Below are 25520 nucleotides of genomic sequence, written 5' to 3' on the forward strand. Positions count from 1 at the left end.
CAGAGCGCTATGGTCCAATCTCTTTTGTGGACCAGTTGGTTTGTGTGTGTGTGTGTGAGGGGGTATCTGGGAGAAGGTTTTCCGTGCTGCCTTTAGGTGCTCAGTAAACACAACTCTGCTCGAGTCGGGTGTCGAACCTCGAGCCCCCTTCCCACGTTGAAAAAAAGTTAACTGACGGCATGGTGATGGCTTGGGCTGTAGTAAGGATTCGTATATAGAGGACTGGTGGCGACCAAATTCAATGACTGTTAGCATTTTAAAAAGGCTCCTCACTAATTAATTAATTGGTTAAATTTTTGATTGATTAATGTTTTGTGAGGTACAGTGAATAATTGTGTAAAGTTTGAACTTTATCCGAGAATGGGAAATGGGTTTGAGTTTGAGTTTTGAGTTGAGGCACATCGTCACAATTTAGGCCAAGTCGTGCCCGTAATCCTTTAAGGATCACTCTCCCTTTATATAACAAGGGCTCAATTCTATACAGTGTGATGTTGCTAGTTCAGGCTGTCTTGAAGTCAACCAATTACTCTGCAATCGTTTGGGTGTAATTGTTCGGGTGTATTACGTGTAGTTGACCAACAACACAAACAAGAACTGGCACATCGATTGTAACAGGTGAAGAGATGTAGTCAACGATGATGAACAAGTTAATATATATTTATTATGATAAAAGGCCACAGTAGAAGTCTCTGTCACTAAACACGTCGTTACCCTGGATTGTTCTATCGCTAACTGATTTTCCGGTCTCTAACCCAACATATCCCAAACGTCACTAGTCCCGTTCAATATGCGTCTACCATGGTGCGTCGCTAAATAACTAAAATAACTAACCTATATAAATAAGGTGTCTAACAGATTCCTCCCCCCCTTGAAAAAAAATATGTCAATATTTTTCCACTACTGTCAAGTCTTACAAGGGCATTTTCAATTTAAGGGGAAGACCACAAACATAAAATCTTGATCTCTTCATCTTGACATCTTCATCTTGACAGTTCCTCATATTCATGTCAATGTTCATAACAGTTCATAACATTCCAGAATCATCTTCATTGGTATACAGTTCATCATAGAGGAAAATGTGGCATCCTATGGGCACCTCATAAGTCACAATTGTTCTTCACTGACAGTAATCTGATAAAATACAATATTTCAAAAAACAATTACAAACTTTATTTACACATTCAATAAATTTTTTCTTTTCTTACCACCCTTTTATACGCTTTTGTCCATTTTTCTTTTATACTCACCCTTTTCCATAGAACTAACTTTCGTCAATGATATATGAAATGATTCACACAAAAAAAAAAAAAAAAATATATCCATACTTACTTTTAAATGCTTAACATCAAATTTACTTATCTCCCTTTTCCATAACATATAAATGGTGTCAATATATTAATATATAGTACATAATCAATATAATCATAGTTTATTTACAAAATTATTTCACTTTAATGTCATTCTAGACAATAGATCAGCTACAATATTCACAGATCCACTAATAGCTTTCACTTCAAATTTATACTCCTGTAGTGCTAAGAACCATCTATAAACACGACTGTTTTTCATGCTCTTTTGCTGTATATACTGAATAGGTTTATGATCAGTTAATAAAATGAATTTCCTTCCTATTAAATAGCTCTCTAGCTTAGTAATTACCCATATTACAGCTAAGGCTTCTCTTTCAATGACACTATATTTTTTCTCTGCCTCTGACAATTTTCTACTTACATATAATATAGGATGTAAGTTATCATAGTTCTGCATTAAACAACCACCAATAGCATTACCAGATGCATCAGTTGTGACATAAAATATTTTGTCTTTATCAGGTAGTCTTAATATTAGTTCATGACTAAAAACATCTTTAATTCTGTCAATAGCTTTCACACATTCCTCATTACAAACTACTTTTTGAGGTTTTCCTTTTTTAAGTAAGTCATTTAATGGATTCACTATTTCTGCTAAGTTCTTTATAAACTTTCTGTAATAATTTACTATTCCCAATATGCTTTTAATTTGTCTTTTTGTTGTAGGTATTTCAATATTAAGTACTTTCTTTATATTATCTTCAATAGGGCTAATCATGTTGTTATTTACTTTATGTCCTAAGAAAATTATTTCCTCCAATCCTATTTCTACTTTTTCTGCTTGAATTGTAAGTCCACTTTCTTTTATTATTTTGAATACTTCTTTTACATCTACCAAATGTTCCTCCCAACTATTATTAAAAATACATATGTCATCTAAATAGCAAATAACATTTTCTTTGTTTCCAATTATCATGTTCATCATTCTATTAAATGTGGCAGGTGCATTTACTAATCCAAAACTCATATAATTCCATTGAAAAATACCATATGGTGTTACAAATGCTGTGTAAGGTTTTGCATTTTCTGTTAAAGGTATTTGCCAATAACCTTTAGTTAAATCTAATTTAGTAAAAAATTTTGCTCCATTTAATTTATGTAAAATATCCTCTATATTTGGCATTGGATATGGGTCAAATTCTGTGATGTTGTTAAGTTTCCTATAATCAATACATAACCTTATATCTCCATTCTTCTTTTTGGCTATCACAATTGGTGAAGCATAAGGAGATGTTGATGGTTCAATTATACCTGATTCTAGTAAATTGTCTATTTCTTTCTTTACTTTGTCTTGTAAATGTAGCGGTATTCTATATGGCTTAAGCTTGATAGGTTTTGTGTCTGTTACTTTAATGTCATGTTTAATAATATTAGTTTTTCCTGGTATGCTGGAAAAAATTTCTTTGTATTCCTGTATTATTTTAGTTATATCTTTTGACTTTTCCTTAGTTAAATTATTAAGATTAATCTTTTGCCAAGTTTGATTCTCTTTTGTTTCTATTACAGGTATTTCCTTAATATCATTTTCATTATGATTTTCATTTGTTATTATCATCAAGCATTCTTCTCTTTCTGAAAATTTATTTTCTATTTCCTCCTGAATGTTTTGTATCAACTCATCTTCTCTATCATGATATAGTTTCAAATTATTTATGTGATATGTTTTAACTTTCCCATTTATTTCAATTTGATAATTGACATCACTAATTTGTTTTATCACCTTAAATGGACCTTTCCATTGTTTACCAATTTTATTTTTCAGGTCATTTATTAATATTAATACGTTGTTTCCTACTTCTAGTGTTTTCAATTGTCTTTTCTTATTTAGATTCTCATGAGCACTTTGTTTGTATTTCTTATTGTTGTTATATGCTTGAGTCCATATTTCTTTCAATTCTGTTGTGATTGTTGTTTCACTGTCATTATTTAATTTATTCTCATTATCTATTAGATTTTCTTTAAAAACATCTAATTCATCTCTGGGTTTTCTTCCATGTATTATTTCATATGGTGAAAATTGTGTTGCTTCATGGATGTTGTTTCTATGAGCAAATAGTATATAGTTAATGTAATGATCCCACTTGTTCTGATTATTCTGAATTATCTTTGTTAGTGATCTTTTTAATGATCCACCATATCGTTCACATAAACCGTTACTCTCCGGGTGGTAAACCGAAGAGTATATGTGTTGTATATTGTATTGTTTAGTCCATTTCTTAAATTGTTCTGACTTAAACTGAGATCCCTGATCACTCAATATAATTTTAGGTATACCATGTCTTGTAATTACTTTTTGAGTTATGGCATTAATGATATTTTCTGCACTTGTATTTGATAATGGGATTGCCTCTGGGTATCTACTAAACATGTCTATTACTGTTAGAATGTATTTGTTATTATTTTCAGTTTGAATTAAAGGACCTATTAAATCAATAGATACTTTCTGAAATGGTGCTGTAGGTTCATCCATTTCTTGAATAGGTGCTTTATTCACTAGGCTTTTGTTAGATCTCTTTTGACATATGTCACATGAGTTTATGTATTTGTTGATTGTTGCTTTCATTTTGGGCCAAAATACTTGTTTTGACAAATTCCTATAACATTTCTTTACTCCCCTATGTGCTGCTAAATTATTATCATGTGTCATGATTAAAACATCTTTCCAATATTTCTGTGGTAAGACAAGTTGTTTTATTTTCTTGTTATCATTACTTGTTTGTCTAAATAATATTTTATTCTCTATACAAAATTTCTCCATTGGATTATTATTGTTTTTATCTAATATTCTTGAATAAATTTTCCCAATAATATTGTCATTCATTTGTTCTAATGCAAATGTGGGTGTTGTTTCTTTTTCACTTTGAGATATTTGTGTTTCAAGACTATTTTGTGTTTCATTTTCTATCTCTCTTTCCTTAACATCTGTATTTTCTATTTGTATTACATTACTGGTTTCTTTTTCTTCATCCTTACTTATTACATTTATTGTATTTTCATGTTTCTCATCTTGTTTATTCATTGATCTTGTTATTACCATACTTGTTATATTTTGTGTTTCTATGTTTTCATGATTTTGTCTTATGTTTTTGTATTTGTTTTGCCAGTCTTCTAATTCTTTTCTTGAACATTCTTTAACTCCTTTTATGTTTCCTACTAACATATCATATCTCATTTCTGGTATTGCAATGCCATCACAATAACCAGTGAAAAATGGAGTTTCAATGTACACCCTTATAGCTTTAAATTCCCTTACAGTGCCATCTGCTAATTCTACTTTCTTAGTAAACCCTTTATACCAATGAGGTTTGACAAATTTAGTTTTTACTGCCAAAGTGTTACAACCTGAATCCCTGATTAATTCCACCGGAATTCTATCTACAAACCCTGGGTACACTGCAAAATTGTTCCTATTTCCTTCCATGAAATATATCCTATCTGTACCTTTATTTTTGTATTCCCTACTGTAACTCCTATTTCTATAATTTCCCCTGTCATTCCTATCTCTACTCCTATATCTACTGTTATTTTGTTCATTGTATCTATTTCTACTTCCAGATCTACTATTCCCTCTTCTACAGTTAGCTGCTATATGACCTTTTCCTTGACATTTAAAACAGGTTATTTCACTATATTTTCTATTTCCACTATTTGATCTGTTTCTATTTCTACTTCTATCAACATTTTCTTTGGTGTATCCTATTAAATCTACTTTGCTCTTATCTCTATCAGAAAATGGTTTATTTGGATATGCATTTTTGTATACTCTCATTATCTCTGTTATTTCATCTATAGTTTTTGGGTTTCTTTCTCTAATAAAAGATTGTAATTGAGGATCACATTTATTTACAAAGTTGTCCACTAGAATAAAATTTTTTAATCCTTCATAAGAGTTTGTTACTTTTTCTAATTTTACCCACTTATTGAAAAAATCCTTTTCCATATTAATGGTAGTTTGGGGTTCTATTCCTAATGATGGTATATTGTCAAAGTATTTCTTTCTAAAAGTTGTAGCATTATGACCATATGCATTCAATAACTCTCTTTTTAAAACCTGATAGCTATCATCAATATGATGGTCATGATTTTGGCATATTGTTAGAGCTTGACCATGAACAAAGTCTATCAGTATTTCAGACCATTCTTCTTCAGGCATATTAAATGTAGACATTTTTGCCTCATATCTTTTCAGAAAATCACCAATGTCATCCTTCTGTTCATCAAAACTTTGTATCTTTCTCTTTAGCCATGTCTGCGAATTAGGGTTGTCTCTTTGAGTGGTATAATTATTTGAGTTATTTGTGTTATTTCCTTGTTCAGTTTGAGCTCTGACTTGTGCTGCATCCAATCTCATCTTCTCCATTTTAGCTTCATGTTCTCTAATTTTTTCTCTCTCTTTGTCTTGCCTTTCTTCTTGTCTTTCTATCTCTTGTCTTTGACGTTCCGTTTCTTCCTTCACAACTTGCTGTACATAAGCTGCTAAGTCTTTTCCTTTTAACTCCATGGCCTTTCCATCCTGCATAGCTGTTTCCTTAACCTCCTTAAGGTCCACATATGATAATGTAGCCATTGTGTTTTATATTTTATATATATTTTTACTTAGCCTATATTGATTATGGCTATACTTTAAACTTATTTTATATTTATGTTTTTCCACACTTTTATACAAATTTTAAATGTTATGTCTCTATCTATAGATTTAGTAAATGTATAAATCTAGTCTGAGTTATTATGGTTATATTCAAATCTGTATATTAGATCTAGTATCACCCAAATTTAAATCTAGTATATTATAGTATATATAATAATACAATTTAGATCTATAGTTATCAAGAGCACTATGACTTTTATATCTAGTATGACCAACTATGATCAATTTTAAAATCTGGTATGACTAAAATGTCTAGAGTAAATTCAAAGACTGTCTAGAGTCTAGATCTAGAGTAGATTATGGTTCTATTTAACCGTATAAAACAAATATGTTTATACAATGTCAAATATATCTTCAACAAGATATATATCTAGAATGTACTACCTTCATTCATCTTCAACTTAATAATATTTCAAATTAGAGTCTAGATAATTAAATTGTACCAAAGAGATGTACAACAATTTGCAGATCTAAATTTAGCCAGACGATAGTGTTTGACTACATAGCCAGTTTCGGCATTATTCTCATGGCAAAATCATAATTGATTTTAACCGCTCAAACTAAAATTATTTTAGTCTGATTCACAATGAAAGAATCCTACCCGCACTTTCTATCATTAAGTGAAAAAAAAATACAGATCTAATTAAATTAATAAAAATAAATAATTTAAAATAATATAAACAAATGAAATAATTAAAATGAGACTATCGCTATGGGTTGGGATGTGACAATATGGTACACAATGATAACGTCACGAAGTAACCAGGCAACAACGGATATGACGTTTACACAAACAAAACAAATTACAATCCTAAACGTATAATATAGCTTTTCATCTAAATTACGTCTTCTACCCCGACGGGTTTTAAGGCGCACCACCTGATTTTACTCAGGCTAACGTACCAAATTTAGACAAAATCTATTTCTAAGGGCAATCTAAACATATACTAATAAGAAAAATGGCACTTAGCTTTTGATAAGAAAGATCCCTTTGTTCGGACTCCCGAATATGTTAGATCACAACAAATTCCACTGCCTCTCTTCCAGTTCTGACTCTGTTCTCCGGTGCTACCAGTATCCCACGTAATGCCACAGATGTCCTGATATGCCACAGCAAAATGTTCCAGTTTCTTCGACGACTGTTGATGACCGTATGTGTAGTTCCGACGACTTTGTGTACACAGTTACTGACGAATAGGTTAACGGTTCTTCTGGCGATGACTTGACTTGTGTAGACGACTACTGACAAATAACAGTCTCTTGACGGCAACTTGATCTGGACGACTGACGAATAACGAATTTCTTGACGATGACTTGATCTGGGCTGACGAATAACGGCTTTCTTGACGATGACTTGATCTGGGCTGACGAATAACGGTTCTCTAAAATAGTTCACTGCCTCTGCTGCTACTCTGGTAGTACGACGAAGTTTGCTGTTGTACTCTGCTTCACTAGACCAACTGTCCAATGTAGACTAGGTGAAACCAAGGTCACCTCCGACGACGTTCCGTTAGACGATTAACGGTTTTCAACGAAATTAAGTGGATGTAGCTGTTTCCACAACTTCACTGCTAACAAGTCTAGATATGGTCTAGACCGACGAATACTAGATATGTCAATGTTCAGTACTGATAAAGATTACTTCACTAACCTTCCAAAGGTTAAACACAGTGACCGTTATAAACGTGGCAAGCAACCGGTTCAATGAGCAAACTGCTCCACAAGAATCTCTCCAAGGGTAAGACGACAGAGCGATTTCGATTTATTTAGCTACCAAACTTGTAGTACTCACAATACTTCTGACAGCGGGCAAACTGTCCTTCTCGAAACTGACGAGGTAAAACTTGATACTCGATGTGGCTCCTATGACGAAGAAAAAAATATGTCCAACAGGTTCACTAACGATCTCTCACCCGTTATGAACGAACGGTTTCTCTGGTTGTAGGTCGATTCAGCATATGAAGATCAGGCTTTGATACTATACTGGTTAAGTAGACCAGACGTTACGATGATTACTGTCCTGACGAAGGTCACCCTGAGTTAACGGCTCGTTGAACGTGCGATCAAACAGGCGACGACTGTATGTAGATCTAGAACAAAGTCACTCTGCGATGCTGCTGTGTTCAGCCGTACTCCGATGAAATCTTATAACTTCGAGTGCACGACCCTCACCTGAGTAAACGTTCTGCTTCGAGGTCCGGTTCGATGTTCGGCTTCAACAGGGGTCCGGCTTCGAGGTTCGGGGTCGCCACTGTGATGTTGCTAGTTCAGGCTGTCTTGAAGTCAACCAATTACTCTGCAATCGTTTGGGTGTAATTGTTCGGGTGTATTACGTGTAGTTGACCAACAACACAAACAAGAACTGGCACATCGATTGTAACAGGTGAAGAGATGTAGTCAACGATGATGAACAAGTTAATATATATTTATTATGATAAAAGGCCACAGTAGAAGTCTCTGTCACTAAACACGTCGTTACCCTGGATTGTTCTATCGCTAACTGATTTTCCGGTCTCTAACCCAACATATCCCAAACGTCACTAGTCCCGTTCAATATGCGTCTACCATGGTGCGTCGCTAAATAACTAAAATAACTAACCTATATAAATAAGGTGTCTAACAACAGTTAAATCATTAAAAATAAGGTCTATTCACAGTTAAAATAGTAAAGGTAGTAAAAAATCAAAAATTTGGTAAAAATCTTATGCAAAAACAAAAGTTTACGTTTTTTATTATAAAGCTTTTTAAGGCAAGAACAGCTAATTACTGTCATTTATCTTGCATGGTTTAGCTCCGTTTCTGCCATTAAAAACAAAATTAATTATTTAGTACTAATTGACAAACTAAATGGTTAATTTTTTATTGATTCATGTATTGTCATCGACTAGGAATAATTATGCGAGAAAGTGAAGTCATGACAAAAAACGTTACAAAACGTAAGAAGGGGATTAAATCCATATATAAATTCACATCTCTCATTAAATAGCAATTATTTCCCTTATTTCGATATCAAACAAAATAATTAATCGCCTATGATTAATTAACTAATTGATTAATTTAAAAAAAAAAGATTCATGTCTTGTCATGTACAATGAATAATGTGCACATTTTCAACTTGATCCGAGAATGTGAGATGGGAGAAAAATATGTTCAATCTTTTTTACCAGACAGACAGACAAACAGACAGACAGACAGTGTGAGTTGATGTAAGTGAATATTGCATGTGGGTTACGAACAGTGTATATATTTATAAAGGCATTTAAAATGTGTAACACTACCAAAGTCTAGGACCGAAAGGAAAAGAGGTAGACTTGAAAGTCACATTTTAAACTGTCTTCAGACTAATATTGTCTGGCTGTCAGACGTAATCTCTTCCAATAAAATATTTAAAAATGACCAGGGAATGAAGGACAATAAAAAAAAGTCACCTGTCTTGTAAACTGAAATAGCGTGCTCCCCACCGCACGCTTGTCTACAGTTACCATTACATCTGCTGTCACATTCGTCGTCTGCCACTTTGATGGTCTCCCTTGCTGTCATCCCACAGAAACATAAGAATCCTTTCTGAGTGGTCGAACAAAAATGGCGGGAAACAATATTTCGTAAACATGGTTAAAGCAAATGTTCTTGATGCTTTGATTTGTGTGCTTTTTAAAAAGAAATGCAATAGATCTAAATAAAATAAATAAATAAATTATAGCTTCTTTTATAGCGCTACTTTCATGCTTATAGCATGCTCAGAGCGCTATGGTCTGGGAGAAGGTTTTCCGCGCTGCCTTTAGGCGCTCAGTGAACACAACTCTGCTTGAGTCGGGTGTCGAACCTCGAGCACCCTATATCGGTAGCCAAATTCAAGCGTACTTAGCCTCTCGACCACGCATCTATAAGTAGCTAGAATCGAATCCAATATAGTACATGTTCTGACGGAACTCGAGTTGACTTTGTTGGGTCAAGCATTAGAGTAGAAATCTGTCTAATCTTCTTTAAAGATTAAAATTGTTCATTGCAATTAATTTTTAGTACTTTACTATTTTGTTTGACATCGAATAACGGAAATAACTTCTACATTATTCAGATATATAAAGTTGTAATGGCGGAGTTCTTCCCCTTATATTTTCTAATATTTTGCTTGATTGGTTATGTGTCACAGTATAACCTTTTATTTTATTTCGATACTGTAGGATTCGATCCGAAAAATTGACTTGTCTGATCAGCCGGTGGTCCAGTTAATGGGGTTTGACTGTATATGATTGACATAATGATGACATGTCTTCATCTGTTATGCGCGTGAGTCGAGGAAATATACATCAAAATTAGGAATAGTTAAGACACATCGAATGTCTGGACTTTCAGAGATGTAACAATAATGATAGCTGTAACTTTTGTTTTCAGAAATGCATCCATCGATTTCTTTTTCAGCTGCTTTGTGTTGTGTCTGAATTTAAAGAAAACAAGTTTACAAAAGACAGTTTGTGTGGAAACACAAACTCAAAATCGGCCCCCGAAGTAAAATGTTTTACATAATTCGTATAATCCTTCAGAGTTGAAGATAGTTTACTTCCTAGTCCAAACCTCCCGCAGGACGACGGGGGATGGAGCAGGCAGGGTTTGAACCTTCGATCGTCGATAAATCCAAACGACAGTCCAGCGCACAAACCGCACGACCAGTGGTCCACCCAGGTAGGCTTCAATATTTTCAGAAAGAACATCCGAATGAAATTATATCAAAGACAAATGAGAGATAAGAATGGAGAAAGAAGGTTAACAGATCTTGTGTAGTGCCCCAACCGTCCCGCAGATCAAATGATACGTGAAAGTGAATGTAAAGTTAGATGTGAACCTGGCCTAACTAGTTTATGGTCTATAGGACAGATGATGTAAAGTTCATCTGTTTTTGTGGCCTACGGTTAACGAGGGTGTCATGTAGCCAGCACAACGACCAACCGCCTTTGCTTTTCCCCAACTAATGTCAGGTAGCCATTAGAGTTGGGTAGACTCAGAAGTTGAAAATCCCAGTCTTCACCAGGATTCGAATCCGGGACCTCGGTTCGAACTAAATAAGTTAATTGTTTTGAAAAGGCTCAATCTCATATTCGAACATCAAAAAAAAAAAAAAAAAAAAAATTCCGCTATATAGAAAAATGTTCACGAAAATGATGTTTATAAGATTACTATTCGTCTTAAATTAGGTCTAACATATAATGCATACTAATTAGCATTTTCTTATAAAAAAAACTGCTTGCATAATTGATTTAAAAAAATAGAATTTTCGCTTTCAGGGAAAAAAAAAAGTAGCCGTTGCGTCGGATTTTCAATATCTATTCTAGTTTACGAGATCTAAACGAGACAGACGGACAGACATTTCGCACAAAACTAATAGCGTCTTTTCCCCTTTCGGGGGCTGCTAAAAAAATTGCTAGTATGAAATAAAAAAAGTGGAATATAGAAACTTAATAAATGTTGAAACGAAATTCTAAAGCAAACACTTCTAAGTTTCATGCGAGCAAGACTCGTTACACAATGTAAATGATAATATATAGTGCTGATGTATTACACGTTAGAGAGGGTATCTCTAACAAAACGAAATATATGGATATATAATCTAGGTTAATAAAAAAATGGCGCTGGGAAAAAAAAAAAAGAGGAGAGAAAATCGTATACAGGCAGGCGACCCAAAGGCAGACCACCGAATGCGATGAACTGATGATGTAGAGGCAGATCTAAAACAGCTTTGGGGTTAGGGCGTGGAGACGAAAGGCCAAGAAGAGATCTGACTGGAGGCAGTGGCGCACTAGCGGATGCAGAACTTTGGAGTGGGTAGGCGATTTTTTTCCAAACCCTAACCCTAGCGCCCAGTAAACCCTAACCCTATGCATAAACGTGAGTACAGCATATATATATATAAATGAGAAATAAAAAAAGCAATGTTTCTCAACTTTCTGCAAAGAAAAAAACCCAGACATGCTTAACCATTTCTCTTGATAGTTCGAGGGTCTGGGGGAGCGCTGTAAGGCTTCTTAGTGGGATTCGGTGCGAAGCCCCGAAGCCACAATCGTTTCTTTGCATTCGTCACTGTAGAAACGCATTCTACTGACATTTATAGCATTCTTCACTGCAGAAACGCATTCTCCTGACATTTACAGCTCATTATTTATCAGTGGGGTTCGGGCCCCGGCGCCAAAAGCGTTTTCTTGCATTTTTCACTGTTGAAACGCATTCTCCTGTCATCTACAGTTCATTATTAATCAGTGGGGATCGGGGCGAAGCCCCGACGCCAAAAGAGTTTTTTAGCATTCTTCACTGCAGAAACGGATTCTCCTGACATTTACAGCTCATTATTTATCAGTGGGGTTCGGGGCAAGGCCCTGACGCCAAAAGCGTTTTCTTGCATTTTTCACTGCTGAAACGCATTCTCCTGACATCTACAGTTCATTATTCATCGTATTAAAAATGACCTTTTCAATAATGTTTTACTTGAAAAAATATTCTAATATGAACTAGAAAGCCCTTACTTGAAAAAATATTCTAATATGAACTAGAAAGCCCTTACTACACTGCAAATAAAACAAGTTGAAGATACCCCACATATTTAGATTTAGGCTTTGAAGATCACCGCCGAAAAACAAAAAGTTCATTTGTAAGAGATACAATTTGTTCAATAAGCAAGTTTGTAACTTTGTTTTGTTACAGAACTATAATTCAAAGCTCTAACGAAAAGTTTCGGAAGTGGGAGGAGAAATTAAGTGGACCAATTAGACTCTACTCTACCTTTGTTTGCATTTTTAGGAGTGAAGCATAAATTATGAGCTATAAATAGCTGATTGAGTAAAGGTTGGAAAAAGGTGACTAGGAAAAGAATATTTGGGTTCAGAACTCATCTCAATTTTTAATACTATTCTGAAAAAATTTCGTATGAATTCTAAATTTTCCAAACCAAAGTCTTTCTTTACAAAATTATGATAAATTTATGTGAAATTACGTAAACTCTGTCGCCATATTTGACTATTTAGTTTTAAAACATCATGTTTTCGTCTGCAAAGGGGAGGGGCGGTAGAATGAAAATGATTAATCCTCGCTCCTTTTTATAATTTCTGTTAATGATTGCATTTGGCATTAAAGAATAGGGGTTGGGCGACTCGATATAAGAATTTAATTTATAGCACATATAAAGTATATTAGTGACAGATTTTTCTAATAATTTTGTAATTTCCTATAATTTCCGATGGGCGGAAGGCGATTGCATGTATCGCCCCTTCCACCTAGTGCAACCCTTTTTCGTTTGATATTCACTAATGATAAAATTTGAGATTAGAGTGTGGTGCGACATAATATACAAATGGGTTCACATATCAATACGTAGCTTATATTATATGGATTTTCAACTAATTTTGTTCACTAACTATGATTTCCCCATAAAAGTAGGACCGCCCCCCCCCCACTCAAAGGGTTTAGGTAGGAATGGCAGTAGATGTATTCGCCCCCCCCCCCCTCCACCCAATTGGAAAACAGATTAACGACATGTTATAAAGATCGGTTAAAACACCAATAACACGTTTAAATCTTATAGATATTTAATTGATTCTGTTAGCAAGGTGTGATTTCTACAAATTTATTGGACCGCCCCCCCCCCCCACTCGAAAGTTTATGGGGTTGGGGGGGCGGGATTGATGCCATCGCCCCCTCCCGACCCCACTAAATCGGCCAAAATGCCTGAGGTGGAGGGGCGAAATAATCTAAAAATAGGTTGAAATATAAATAAATAGCATATATTATTAACATAGGTAATAAATTCGTATACAAATTGTGTGAATTCTATACCAAAATTCTACACATTTAAATTCCTAAATCCACTTCTAGGTGTAAAACGTTGAAACATTGATAGGGCCTACAAACTAGTATCGAGTTCTACGTCCATTAAATATAAATAAGGCTAGCCTTCGAGTCCGAAGATTAGTGAGGAATGCAGTATTTCCCGTGGCTGCGCAGTCCGAGCTGTGACCTACATATTTTCCCACTTCCATGGCAAGCATAACCATTGTCCGCAGGTGGTCGATTTAGATTTTCTTTTCGCAGTCTGCGTTTGTCCTCGGCAGCAGATTTTCTTTTGGTCTCAAATATGTATTCCGCGGCCTTCGTGAGTGACCTCCAGCTGTCTCGTTCTGAGGCCGCATGCAACCAGGTGCTCTCTTCTATGTCAGCCAAGGAAAGTTGACACCTAATCTGGTCTTTGGTGCGTTTCCGTGGGGCGCCTCTGTAAAGTCGACCACCTTTTAGCTCACCAAAAAAGACTGCCTTTGGCATACGTTCGTTTCCCATACGGGATACGTGCCCTACCCAGCGTAACTGTCGGACCAAAGGAAGTCCCTCTGTACTGTCTATACCGGCGTTCGCAAGGACATCGTTGTTTGTAGTGTGGTCTTGCCACCGTATGTCGGGTTGAGAGAACCACCGCCTGATTGATTTTTGTAGTCAGGCGGAGCGATATGTTCCGCCAAACTCTCGCCTGAAGGCGTCCAAAAGCGCTACTAGCCCTGGCCAGAAGGTTATCAACTTCCCTTGAAAGTGAGGCGTCATTTGACATTATACTACTTAGATAAGTGAAGTGGTCTACCACATTAAGAGACCGGTGATCCTTGGGGCTGAGTATGTTTTATTGGGCGACTTCTGGAACATGACTTTTGTTTTTCCGAGGTTTATAGATAGACCGAACGAGGCGGCAGCGTATGCAAATTCGTTTACCGCGTTCTGGAGATCATGTTCATTGTGAGCTAGCAGGGGGAGCAATCATCGGCATATAGAAGCTCTACGTCCATTATTGAACAGTAAATAGATGGAGTATTGATTTACTATTTTCTGGCCTTTTAAGTAGCAAAGTAAGAAACCAGTGCATCTATTTCTAAATGTGCGAGCGGCTTCTTCTGATGAAACAATGCCCAAAGGCCATTCTAGTATCCTGTCATATTGGAAGCACCATCATAGCTTTAGACTCGTAGTTTATTTAAGAATAAATGGGGATTTTTTTAATTACTTGAAACATTTGTTTAGACAATTATGCAGACGTCTGGTTCTCACAAATATGGAAACTTAGAAATGACAATCTAATTGGCATTTCTTTGGATGTTCCGTCATCGGAGATCACTATACATGATCAACTTTTTATTTGTCTGAGCGCTGTCACCAATGAAAGAGACAAATGGTGCAGAATGGATGTTCTATAGTACCGGTATTTTGCCATAACTGCATTGCCCAACGGGTCTATTATTTCATTTTGAATCTGTGGGGCTTTGAGTTCCTGCCAAATGTCAATATTCATAACAATTTTCTGAAAATCTCTCTATCTTCTAGATCAGCGATGCCCAACCTAATGCGATGTGCGGGTCATTTTAATTTCCAACACTCATGTCGCGGGCCACATCACCGAAAAGTTACAAAAACGAAATGAAAATGACCTGAAACATTTATTTTTAGAAACCTGTGGATTGTTAGACACCTTATTTATATAGGTTAGTTATTTTAGTTATTTAGCGACGCACCATAGTAGACGCATATTGAACGGGACTAGTGACGTTTGGGATATGTTGGGTTAGAGACCGGAAAATCAGTTAGCGTTAGAACATTCCAGGGTAACGACGTGTTTAGTGACAGAGACTTCTACTGTGGCCTTTTATCATAATAAATATATATTAACTTGTTCATCATCGTTGACTACATCTCTTCACCTGTTACAATCGATGTGCCAGTTCTTGTTTGTGTTGTTGGTCAACTACACGTAATACACCCGAACAATTACACCCAAACGATTGCAGAGTAATTGGTTGACTTCAAGACAGCCTGAACTAGCAACGTCACAGTGGCGACCCCGAACCTCGAAGCCGAACCTCGACCCCGAACCTCGAAGCCGGACCCCTGTTGAAGACGAACATCGAACCGGACCTCGAAGCAGAACGTTTACTCAGGTGAGGGTCGTGCACTCGAAGTTATAAGATTTCATCGGAGTACGGCTGAACACAGCAGCATCGCAGAGTGACTTTGTTCTAGATCTACATACAGTCGTCGCCTGTTTGATCGCACGTTCAACGAGCCGTTAACTCAGGGTGACCTTCGTCAGGACAGTAATCATCGTAACGTCTGGTCTACTTAACCAGTATAGTATCAAAGCCTGATCTTCATATGCTGAATCGACCTACAACCAGAGAAACCGTTCATTCATAACGGGTGAGAGATCGTTAGTGAACCTGTTGGACATATTTTTTCTTCGTCATAGGAGCCACATTGAGTATCAAGTTTTACCTCGTCAGTTTCGAGAAGGACAGTTTGCCCGCTGTCAGAAGTATTGTGAGTACTACAAGTTTGGTAGCTAACTAAATCGAAATCGCTCTGTCGTCTTACCCTTGGAGAGATTCTTGTGGAGCAGTTTGCTCATTGAACCGGTTGCTTGCCACGTTTATAACGGTCACTGTGTTTAACCTTTGGAAGGTTAGTGAAGTAATCTTTATCAGTACTGAACATTGATCTATCTAGTATTCGTCGGTCTAGACCATACCTAGACTTGTTAGCAGTGAAGTTGTGGAAACAGCTACATCCACTTAATTTCGTTGAAAACCGTTAGTCGTATAACGGAACGTCGTCGGAGGTGACCTTGGTCTTACCTAGTCTACATTGGACAGTTTGGTCTAGTGAAGCAGAGTACAACAGCAAACTTCGTCGTACTACCAGAGTAGCAGCAGAAGCAGTGAACTATTTTAGAGAACCGTTATTCGTCAGCCCAGATCAAGTCATCGTCAAGAAAGCCGTTATTCGTCAGCCCAGATCAAGTCATCGTCAAGAAATTCGTTATTCGTCAGTCGTCCAGATCAAGTTGCCGTCAAGAGACTGTTATTTGTCAGTAGTCGTCTACACAAGTCAAGTCATCGCCAGAAGAACCGTTAACCTATTCGTCAGTAACTGTGTACACAAAGTCGTCGGAACTACACATACGGTCATCAACAGTCACCGAAGGAACCGAAACATTTTACTGTGGCATATCAGGACATCTGTGGCATTACGTGGGATACTAGTAGCACCGGAGAACAGAGTCAGAACTGGAAGAGAGGCAGTGGAATTTGTTGTGATCTAGCATATTCGGGAGTCCGAACAAAGGGATCTTTCTTATCAAAAGCTAAGTGCCATTTTTCTTATTAGTATATGTTTAGATTGCCCTTAGAAATAGATTTTGTCTAAATTTGGTACGTTAGCCTGAGTAAAATCAGGTGGTGCGCCTTAAAACCCGTCGGGGTAGAAGACGTAATTTAGATGAAAAGCTATATTATACGTTTAGGGTTGTAATTTGTTTTGTTTGTGTAAACGTCATATCCGTTGTTGCCTGGTTACTTCGTGACGTTATCATTGTGTGCCATATTGTCATATCCCAACCCATAGCGATAGTCTCATTTTAATTATTTCATTTGTTTATATTATTTTAAATTATTTATTTTTATTAATTTAATTAGATCTGTATTTTTTTTTCACTTAATGATAGAAAGTGCGGGTAGGATTCTTTCATTGTGAATCAGACTAAAATAATTTTAGTTTGAGCGGTTAAAATCAATTATGATTTTGCCATGAGAATAATGCCGAAACTGGCTATGTAGTCAAACACTGTCGTCTGGCTAAATTTAGATCTGCAAATTGTTGTACATCTCTTTGGTACAATTTAATTATCTAGACTCTAATTTGAAATATTATTAAGTTGAAGATGAATGAAGGTAGTACATTCTAGATATATATCTTGTTGAAGATATATTTGACATTGTATAAACATATTTGTTTTATACGGTTAAATAGAACCATAATCTACTCTAGATCTAGACTCTAGACAGTCTTTGAATTTACTCTAGACATTTTAGTCATACCAGATTTTAAAATTGATCATAGTTGGTCATACTAGATCTAAAAGTCATAGTGCTCTTGATAACTATAGATCTAAATTGTATTATTATATATACTATAATATACTAGATTTAAATTTGGGTGATACTAGATCTAATATACAGATTTGAATATAACCATAATAACTCAGACTAGATTTATACATTTACTAAATCTATAGATAGAGACATAACATTTAAAATTTGTATAAAAGTGTGGAAAAACATAAATATAAAATAAGTTTAAAGTATAGCCATAACCAATATAGGCTAAGTAAAAATATATATAAAATATAAAACACAATGGCTACATTATCATATGTGGACCTTAAGGAGGTTAAGGAAACAGCTATGCAGGATGGAAAGGCCATGGAGTTAAAAGGAAAAGACTTAGCAGCTTATGTACAGCAAGTTGTGAAGGAAGAAACGGAACGTCAAAGACAAGAGATAGAAAGACAAGAAGAAAGGCAAGACAAAGAGAGAGAAAAAATTAGAGAACATGAAGCTAAAATGGAGAAGATGAGATTGGATGCAGCACAAGTCAGAGCTCAAACTGAACAAGGAAATAACACAAATAACTCAAATAATTATACCACTCAAAGAGACAACCCTAATTCGCAGACATGGCTAAAGAGAAAGATACAAAGTTTTGATGAACAGAAGGATGACATTGGTGATTTCCTGAAAAGATATGAGGCAAAAATGTCTACATTTAATATGCCTGAAGAAGAGTGGTCTGAAATACTGATAGACTTTGTTCATGGTCAAGCTCTAACAATATGCCAAAATCATGACCATCATATTGATGATAGCTATCAAGTTTTAAAAAGAGAGTTATTAAATGCCTATGGTCATAATGCTACAACTTTTAGAAAGAAATATTTTGACAATATACCATCATTAGGAATAGAACCCCAAACTACCATTAATATGGAAAAGGATTTTTTCAATAAGTGGGTAAAATTAGAAAAAGTGAATAACTCTTATGAGGGATTAAAAAATTTTATTCTAGTGGACAACTTTGTAAATAAATGTGATCCTCAGTTACAATCTTTTATTAAAGAAAGAAACCCCAAAACTATAGATGAAATAACAGAGATAATGAGAGTATATAAAAATGCCTATCCAAATAAACCATTTTCTGATAGGGATAAGAGCAAAGTAGATTTAATAGGATACACCAAAGAAAATGTTGATAGAAGTAGAAATAGAAACAGATCAAATAGTGGAAATAGAAAATATAGTGAAATAATCTGTTTTAAATGTCAAGGAAAAGGTCATATAGCAGCTAACTGTAGAAGAGGGAATAGTAGGTCTGGAAGTAGAAATAGATACAATGAACAAAATAACAGTAGATATAGGAGTAGAGATAGGAATGACAGGGGAAATTATAGAAATAGGAGTTACAGTAGGGAATACAAAAATAAAGGTACAGATAGGATATATTTCATGGAAGGAAATAGGAACAATTTTGCAGTGTACCCAGGGTTTGTAGATAGAATTTCGGTGGAATTAATCAGGGATTCAGGTTGCAACACCTTGGCAGTAAAAACTAAATTTGTCAAACCTCATTGGTATAAAGGGTTTACTAAGAAAGTAGAATTAGCAGATGGCACCGTAAGGGAATTTAAAGCTATAAGGGTGTACATTGAAACTCCATTTTTCACTGGTTATTGTGATGGCATTGCAATACCAGAAATGAGATATGATATGTTAGTAGGAAACATAAAAGGAGTTAAAGAATGTTCAAGAAAAGAATTAGAAGACTGGCAAAACAAATACAAAAACATAAGACAAAATCATGAAAACATAGAAACACAAAATATAACAAGTATGATAATAACAAGATCAATGGATAAAAAAGATGAGAAACAGGAAAATACAATAAATGTAATAAGTAATGATAAAGAAAAAGAAACCACTAATGTAATACAAATAGAAAATACAGATGTTAAGGAAAGAAAGATAGAAAATGAAACACAAAATAGTCTTGAAACACAAATATCTCAAAGTGAAAAAGAAACAACACCCACATTTGCATTAGAACAAATGAATGACAATATTATTGGGAAAATTTATTCAAGAATATTAGATAAAAACAATAATAATCCAATGGAGAAATTTTGTATAGAGAATAAAATATTATTTAGACAAACAAGTAATGATAACAAGAAAATAAAACAACTTGTCTTACCACAGAAATATTGGAAAGATGTTTTAATCATGACACATGATAATAATTTAGCAGCACATAGGGGAGTAAAGAAATGTTATAGGAATTTGTCAAAACAAGTATTTTGGCCCAAAATGAAAGCAACAATCAACAAATACATAAACTCATGTGACATATGTCAAAAGAGATCTAACAAAAGTCTAGTGAATAAAGCACCTATTCAAGAAATGGATGAACCTACGGCACCATTTCAGAAAGTATCTATTGATTTAATAGGTCCTTTAATTCAAACTGAAAATAATAACAAATACATTCTAACAGTAATAGACATGTTTAGTAGATACCCAGAGGCAATCCCATTATCAAATACAAGTGCAGAAAATATCATTAATGCCATAACTCAAAAAGTAATTACAAGACATGGTATACCTAAAATTATATTGAGTGATCAGGGATCTCAATTTAAGTCAGAACAATTTAAGAAATGGACTAAACAATACAATATACAACACATATACTCTTCGGTTTACCACCCGGAGAGTAACGGTTTATGTGAACGATATGGTGGATCATTAAAAAGATCACTAACAAAGATAATTCAGAATAATCAGAACAAGTGGGATCATTACATTAACTATGTACTATTTGCTCATAGAAACAACATCCATGAAGCAACACAATTTTCACCATATGAAATAATACATGGAAGAAAACCCAGAGATGAATTAGATGTTTTTAAAGAAAATCTAATAGACAATGAGAATAAATTAAATAATGACAGTGAAACAACAATCACAACAGAATTGAAAGAAATATGGACTCAAGCATATAACAACAATAAGAAGTATAAACAAAGTGCTCATGAGAATCTAAATAAGAAAAGACAATTGAAAACACTAGAAGTAGGAAACAATGTATTAATATTGATAAATGACCTGAAAAATAAAATTGGTAAACAATGGAAAGGTCCATTTAAGGTGATAAAACAAATTAGTGATGTGAATTATCAAATTGAAATAAATGGGAAAATTAAAACATATCACATAAATAATTTGAAACTGTATCATGATAGAGAAGATGAGTTAATACAAAACATTCAGGAGGAAATAGAAAATAAATTTTCAGAAAGAGAAGAATGCTTGATGATAATAACAAATGAAAATCATAATGAAAATGATATTAAGGAAATACCTGTAATAGAAACAAAAGAGAATCAAACTTGGCAAAAGATTAATCTTAATAATCTAACTAAGGAAAAGTCAAAAGATATAACTAAAATAATACAGGAATACAAAGAAATTTTTTCCAGCATACCAGGAAAAACTAATATTATTAAACATGACATTAAAGTAACAGACCCAAAACCTATCAAACTTAAGCCATATAGAATACCGCTACATTTACAAGACAAAGTAAAGAAAGAAATAGACAATTTACTAGAATCAGGTATAATTGAGCCATCAACATCTCCTTATGCTTCACCAATTGTGATAGCCAAAAAGAAGAATGGAGATATAAGGTTATGTATTGATTATAGGAAACTTAACAACATCACAGAATTTGACCCATATCCAATGCCAAATATAGAGGATATTTTACATAAATTAAATGGAGCAAAATTTTTTACTAAATTAGATTTAACTAAAGGTTATTGGCAAATACCTTTAACAGAAAATGCAAAACCTTACACAGCATTTGTAACACCATATGGTATTTTTCAATGGAATTATATGAGTTTTGGATTAGTAAATGCACCTGCCACATTTAATAGAATGATGAACATGATAATTGGAAACAAAGAAAATGTTATTTGCTATTTAGATGACATATATATTTTTAATAATAGTTGGGAGGAACATTTGGTAGATGTAAAAGAAGTATTCAAAATAATAAAAGAAAGTGGACTTACAATTCAAGCAGAAAAAGTAGAAATAGGATTGGAGGAAATAATTTTCTTAGGACATAAAATAAATAACAACATGATTAGCCCTATTGAAGATAACATAAAGAAAGTACTTAATATTGAAATACCTACAACAAAAAGACAAATTAAAAGCATATTGGGAATAGTAAATTATTACAGAAAGTTTATAAAAAACTTAGCAGAAATAGTGAATCCACTAAATGACTTACTTAAAAAAGGAAAACCTCAAAAAGTAGTTTGTAATGAGGAATGTGTGAAAGCTATTGACAGAATTAAAGATGTTTTTAGTCATGAACTAATATTAAGACTACCTGATAAAGACAAAATATTTTATGTCACAACTGATGCATCTGGTAATGCTATTGGTGGTTGTTTAATGCAGAACTATGATAACTTACATCCTATATTATATGTAAGTAGAAAATTGTCAGAGGCAGAGAAAAAATATAGTGTCATTGAAAGAGAAGCCTTAGCTGTAATATGGGTAATTACTAAGCTAGAGAGCTATTTAATAGGAAGGAAATTCATTTTATTAACTGATCATAAACCTATTCAGTATATACAGCAAAAGAGCATGAAAAACAGTCGTGTTTATAGATGGTTCTTAGCACTACAGGAGTACAAATTTGAAGTGAAAGCTATTAGTGGATCTGTGAATATTGTAGCTGATCTATTGTCTAGAATGACATTGAAATGAAATACTTCTGTAAATAAACTATGATTATATTGATTATGTAATATATATTAATATATTGACACCATTTATATGTTATGAAAAAGGGAGATAAGTAAATTTGATGTTAAGCATTTAAAAGTAAGTATGGATATATTTTTTTTTTTTTTTTTTTTTTTTTTGTGTGAATCATTTCATATATCATTGACGAAAGTTAGTTCTATGGAAAAGGGTGAGTATAAAAGAAAAATGGACAAAAGCGTATAAAAGGGTGGTAAGAAAAGAAAAAATTTATTGAATGTGTAAATAAAGTTTGTAATTGTTTTTTGAAATATTGTATTTTATCAGATTACTGTCAGTGAAGAACAATTGTGACTTATGAGGTGCCCATAGGATGCCACATTTTCCTCTATGATGAACTGTATACCAATGAAGATGATTCTGGAATGTTATGAACTGTTATGAACATTGACATGAATATGAGGAACTGTCAAGATGAAGATGTCAAGATGAAGAGATCAAGATTTTATGTTTGTGGTCTTCCCCTTAAATTGAAAATGCCCTTGTAAGACTTGACAGTAGTGGAAAAATATTGACATATTTTTTTTTCAAGGGGGGGAGGAATCTGTTAGACACCTTATTTATATAGGTTAGTTATTTTAGTTATTTAGCGACGCACCATAGTAGACGCATATTGAACGGGACTAGTGACGTTTGGGATATGTTGGGTTAGAGACCGGAAAATCAGTTAGCGTTAGAACATTCCAGGGTAACGACGTGTTTAGTGACAGAGACTTCTACTGTGGCCTTTTATCATAATAAATATATATTAACTTGTTCATCATCGTTGACTACATCTCTTCACCTGTTACAATCGATGTGCCAGTTCTTGTTTGTGTTGTTGGTCAACTACACGTAATACACCCGAACAATTACACCCAAACGATTGCAGAGTAATTGGTTGACTTCAAGACAGCCTGAACTAGCAACATCACAGGATCTAGTATTTACATTAATTAATGAGGTATCTGAAAGTTTTTCAAACGTCGGAAAAGGGCTTCATTTGTCTACTTAAAATGTGAGCTACTTTGAAATAGCTTTGCCAACGACTCATTTTCTTGTCTCTTTTAGCTAATTATTCCCATCTATCTTCCAATGTCTAGGCTGCTGAAACAAAGAGTGCCGTCATATTTGTGTTATAGTGTTTATTTCTTATTCATTTTCTTTACAAATAAAATATTTTGGCTAAATAGGACTTATTACAATGTTCCACGAAAAAAAGTAAAGATCCGTTTACTTTTCCTGGTAGATTATAAATTCAGAGTACACTTTTAGTTTCTTCGGCTCTCTCATTCATAAACTTACACATTTTTAAGGTTATAGTACCAAGTCTACCAATCCATCAGAGAGAAGGTGAGTGCCCTAATGTAGGTAAGATACATTCAAAAACCTTTTTTTTTTCAGAAGAAAAAAAAGGGGGGGGGGCGTTCTACACTTAGTGCCGACGTGTCGGCGGGCCGGATAGAACCACGTCGCGGGCCGGATGTGGCCCTCGGGCCGTATTTTGGGCATCACTGTTCTAGATCTTTGTTATAACCTTTCTCCCCAAATCAGTTTCCTCATTAATTGCAATAGCACAAGCATATTTAATTTTAACGATTCCTATGTAACACTCTGTAGTTTCTCTGGCTTGATAAATATTGAATGGTATTTTCATTTTTTGTTTGTTTAGATTTTACCTACTTTTTTATTCTGTTCATTAATTATTTTTTTGCACACTACAGAAGACAACAAAACAATATGATGAAGACTTCCGCGGACACAGTAATTCTGATAGAATACTAGTTTACAGTGTCAACTTTGTCGGATATAATGGTACTGGAAAAATAACAATCGTGACATTTCAGTGCCTCTTGATATAATACATTATAGTAATACAAATACAATTAAAGTTTCTAGGACACCAGTGGTATCTTTTAGTATTCATTTACAATTTTTTAAATACGAAACAAAAATGAAAAAAGATTAAGCTTTGAGAAAAATTGAATAATTAGCAGCTGTTTCAAAATTTTAATTCGTGCCTATCAGGACTATCCCTATAGACCTAAATGTTATTGTCGTCCCCCTCCACCCTCTTTTTCCCCTGTTCAACACAGTAATATTTTCTTAACCAAATTCTCCCCATCCACCCCCCTTCAACACCTACCTCTAAATACTAACAATGGTTTTATGAATATACAGGGAAAAAAAAATAATAGGACGATATAGAAACAATTAAGCCTAGTTAATATTTAATATAAGTTGATATACATTTTGGTACGACATTCAGAATATTTTGAGGGAGCTTTTTAAATTCTATTTATTATAAGTTTTCACTAAAGTGCATTTTTTTTTCACTTAGGTGTCATCCCTTAGTTTTCATGGTGGTCCCATCTGTTCATGAATCATGGACCCATGAGCAATGAGCCCCTTTGCGTCATTGTTGCTACGCTTCAGGCTGTGGGCCCCTAATGGCCGTGAGCCCGGGTTCAATTAACCCCTTCGCGCCGTGGATGCTACGCCACTGAATGGAGGGATGTGTTGACGTAGGCATGAGCCCCCACATGGGCTGTATCGACACTGGGATGGGTGGAACAAATGTCCACCTCAGAAAAAAGGGACACATTTGAATAAAGCTGGAAATTAATAACACATTCTTTTATATTCTGAAGAATAAGGATGAGAATTGTATCTACTTGACTACGCAGACCCAGTCTTGACCTGCATATTTGACCCCAACTGATGCAAACTAAGTCATTGTCTTTTCTCCGTCTGCGGTTGTATTTG

At 34.5% G+C, this 25520-nt stretch overlaps 1 protein-coding gene and 2 long non-coding RNA genes across 7 annotated transcripts in view; 1 reads left to right on the forward strand and 2 right to left on the reverse strand.

Annotated features, from left to right (window-relative positions):
• LOC106064771 (uncharacterized) overlaps positions 1–25520 on the reverse strand; it is a 50768-nt gene that overhangs the window by 18806 nt on the left and 6442 nt on the right. For all 5 annotated transcript variants that reach the window (XR_008776906.1, XR_008776905.1, XR_008776907.1 and 2 more), the window contains one exon: positions 9447–9582. Coding sequence is in view for 2 of the 5 variants with exons in the window: in XM_056023298.1 (XP_055879273.1) it covers positions 9447–9582 (136 nt within the window). In the remaining 3 variants the exon portion in view is untranslated. The remainder of the gene's footprint in view (positions 1–9446; positions 9583–25520) is intronic.
• Positions 642–8635, reverse strand: LOC129925046 (uncharacterized). The gene is made up of 2 exons (XR_008776909.1): positions 6403–8635; positions 642–1131 (listed from the first exon to the last, which is right to left on the reverse strand). It is a non-coding gene; the product is annotated as an uncharacterized LOC129925046 (long non-coding RNA).
• On the forward strand, positions 15871–23533 carry LOC129925045 (uncharacterized). Its single transcript, XR_008776908.1, has 2 exons — positions 15871–17762; positions 23043–23533. It is a non-coding gene; the product is annotated as an uncharacterized LOC129925045 (long non-coding RNA).

The sequence above is a fragment of the Biomphalaria glabrata genome, chromosome 3, assembly GCF_947242115.1.
Source record: "Biomphalaria glabrata chromosome 3, xgBioGlab47.1, whole genome shotgun sequence".
In the NCBI taxonomy this organism is placed as follows: domain Eukaryota; kingdom Metazoa; phylum Mollusca; class Gastropoda; family Planorbidae; genus Biomphalaria; species Biomphalaria glabrata.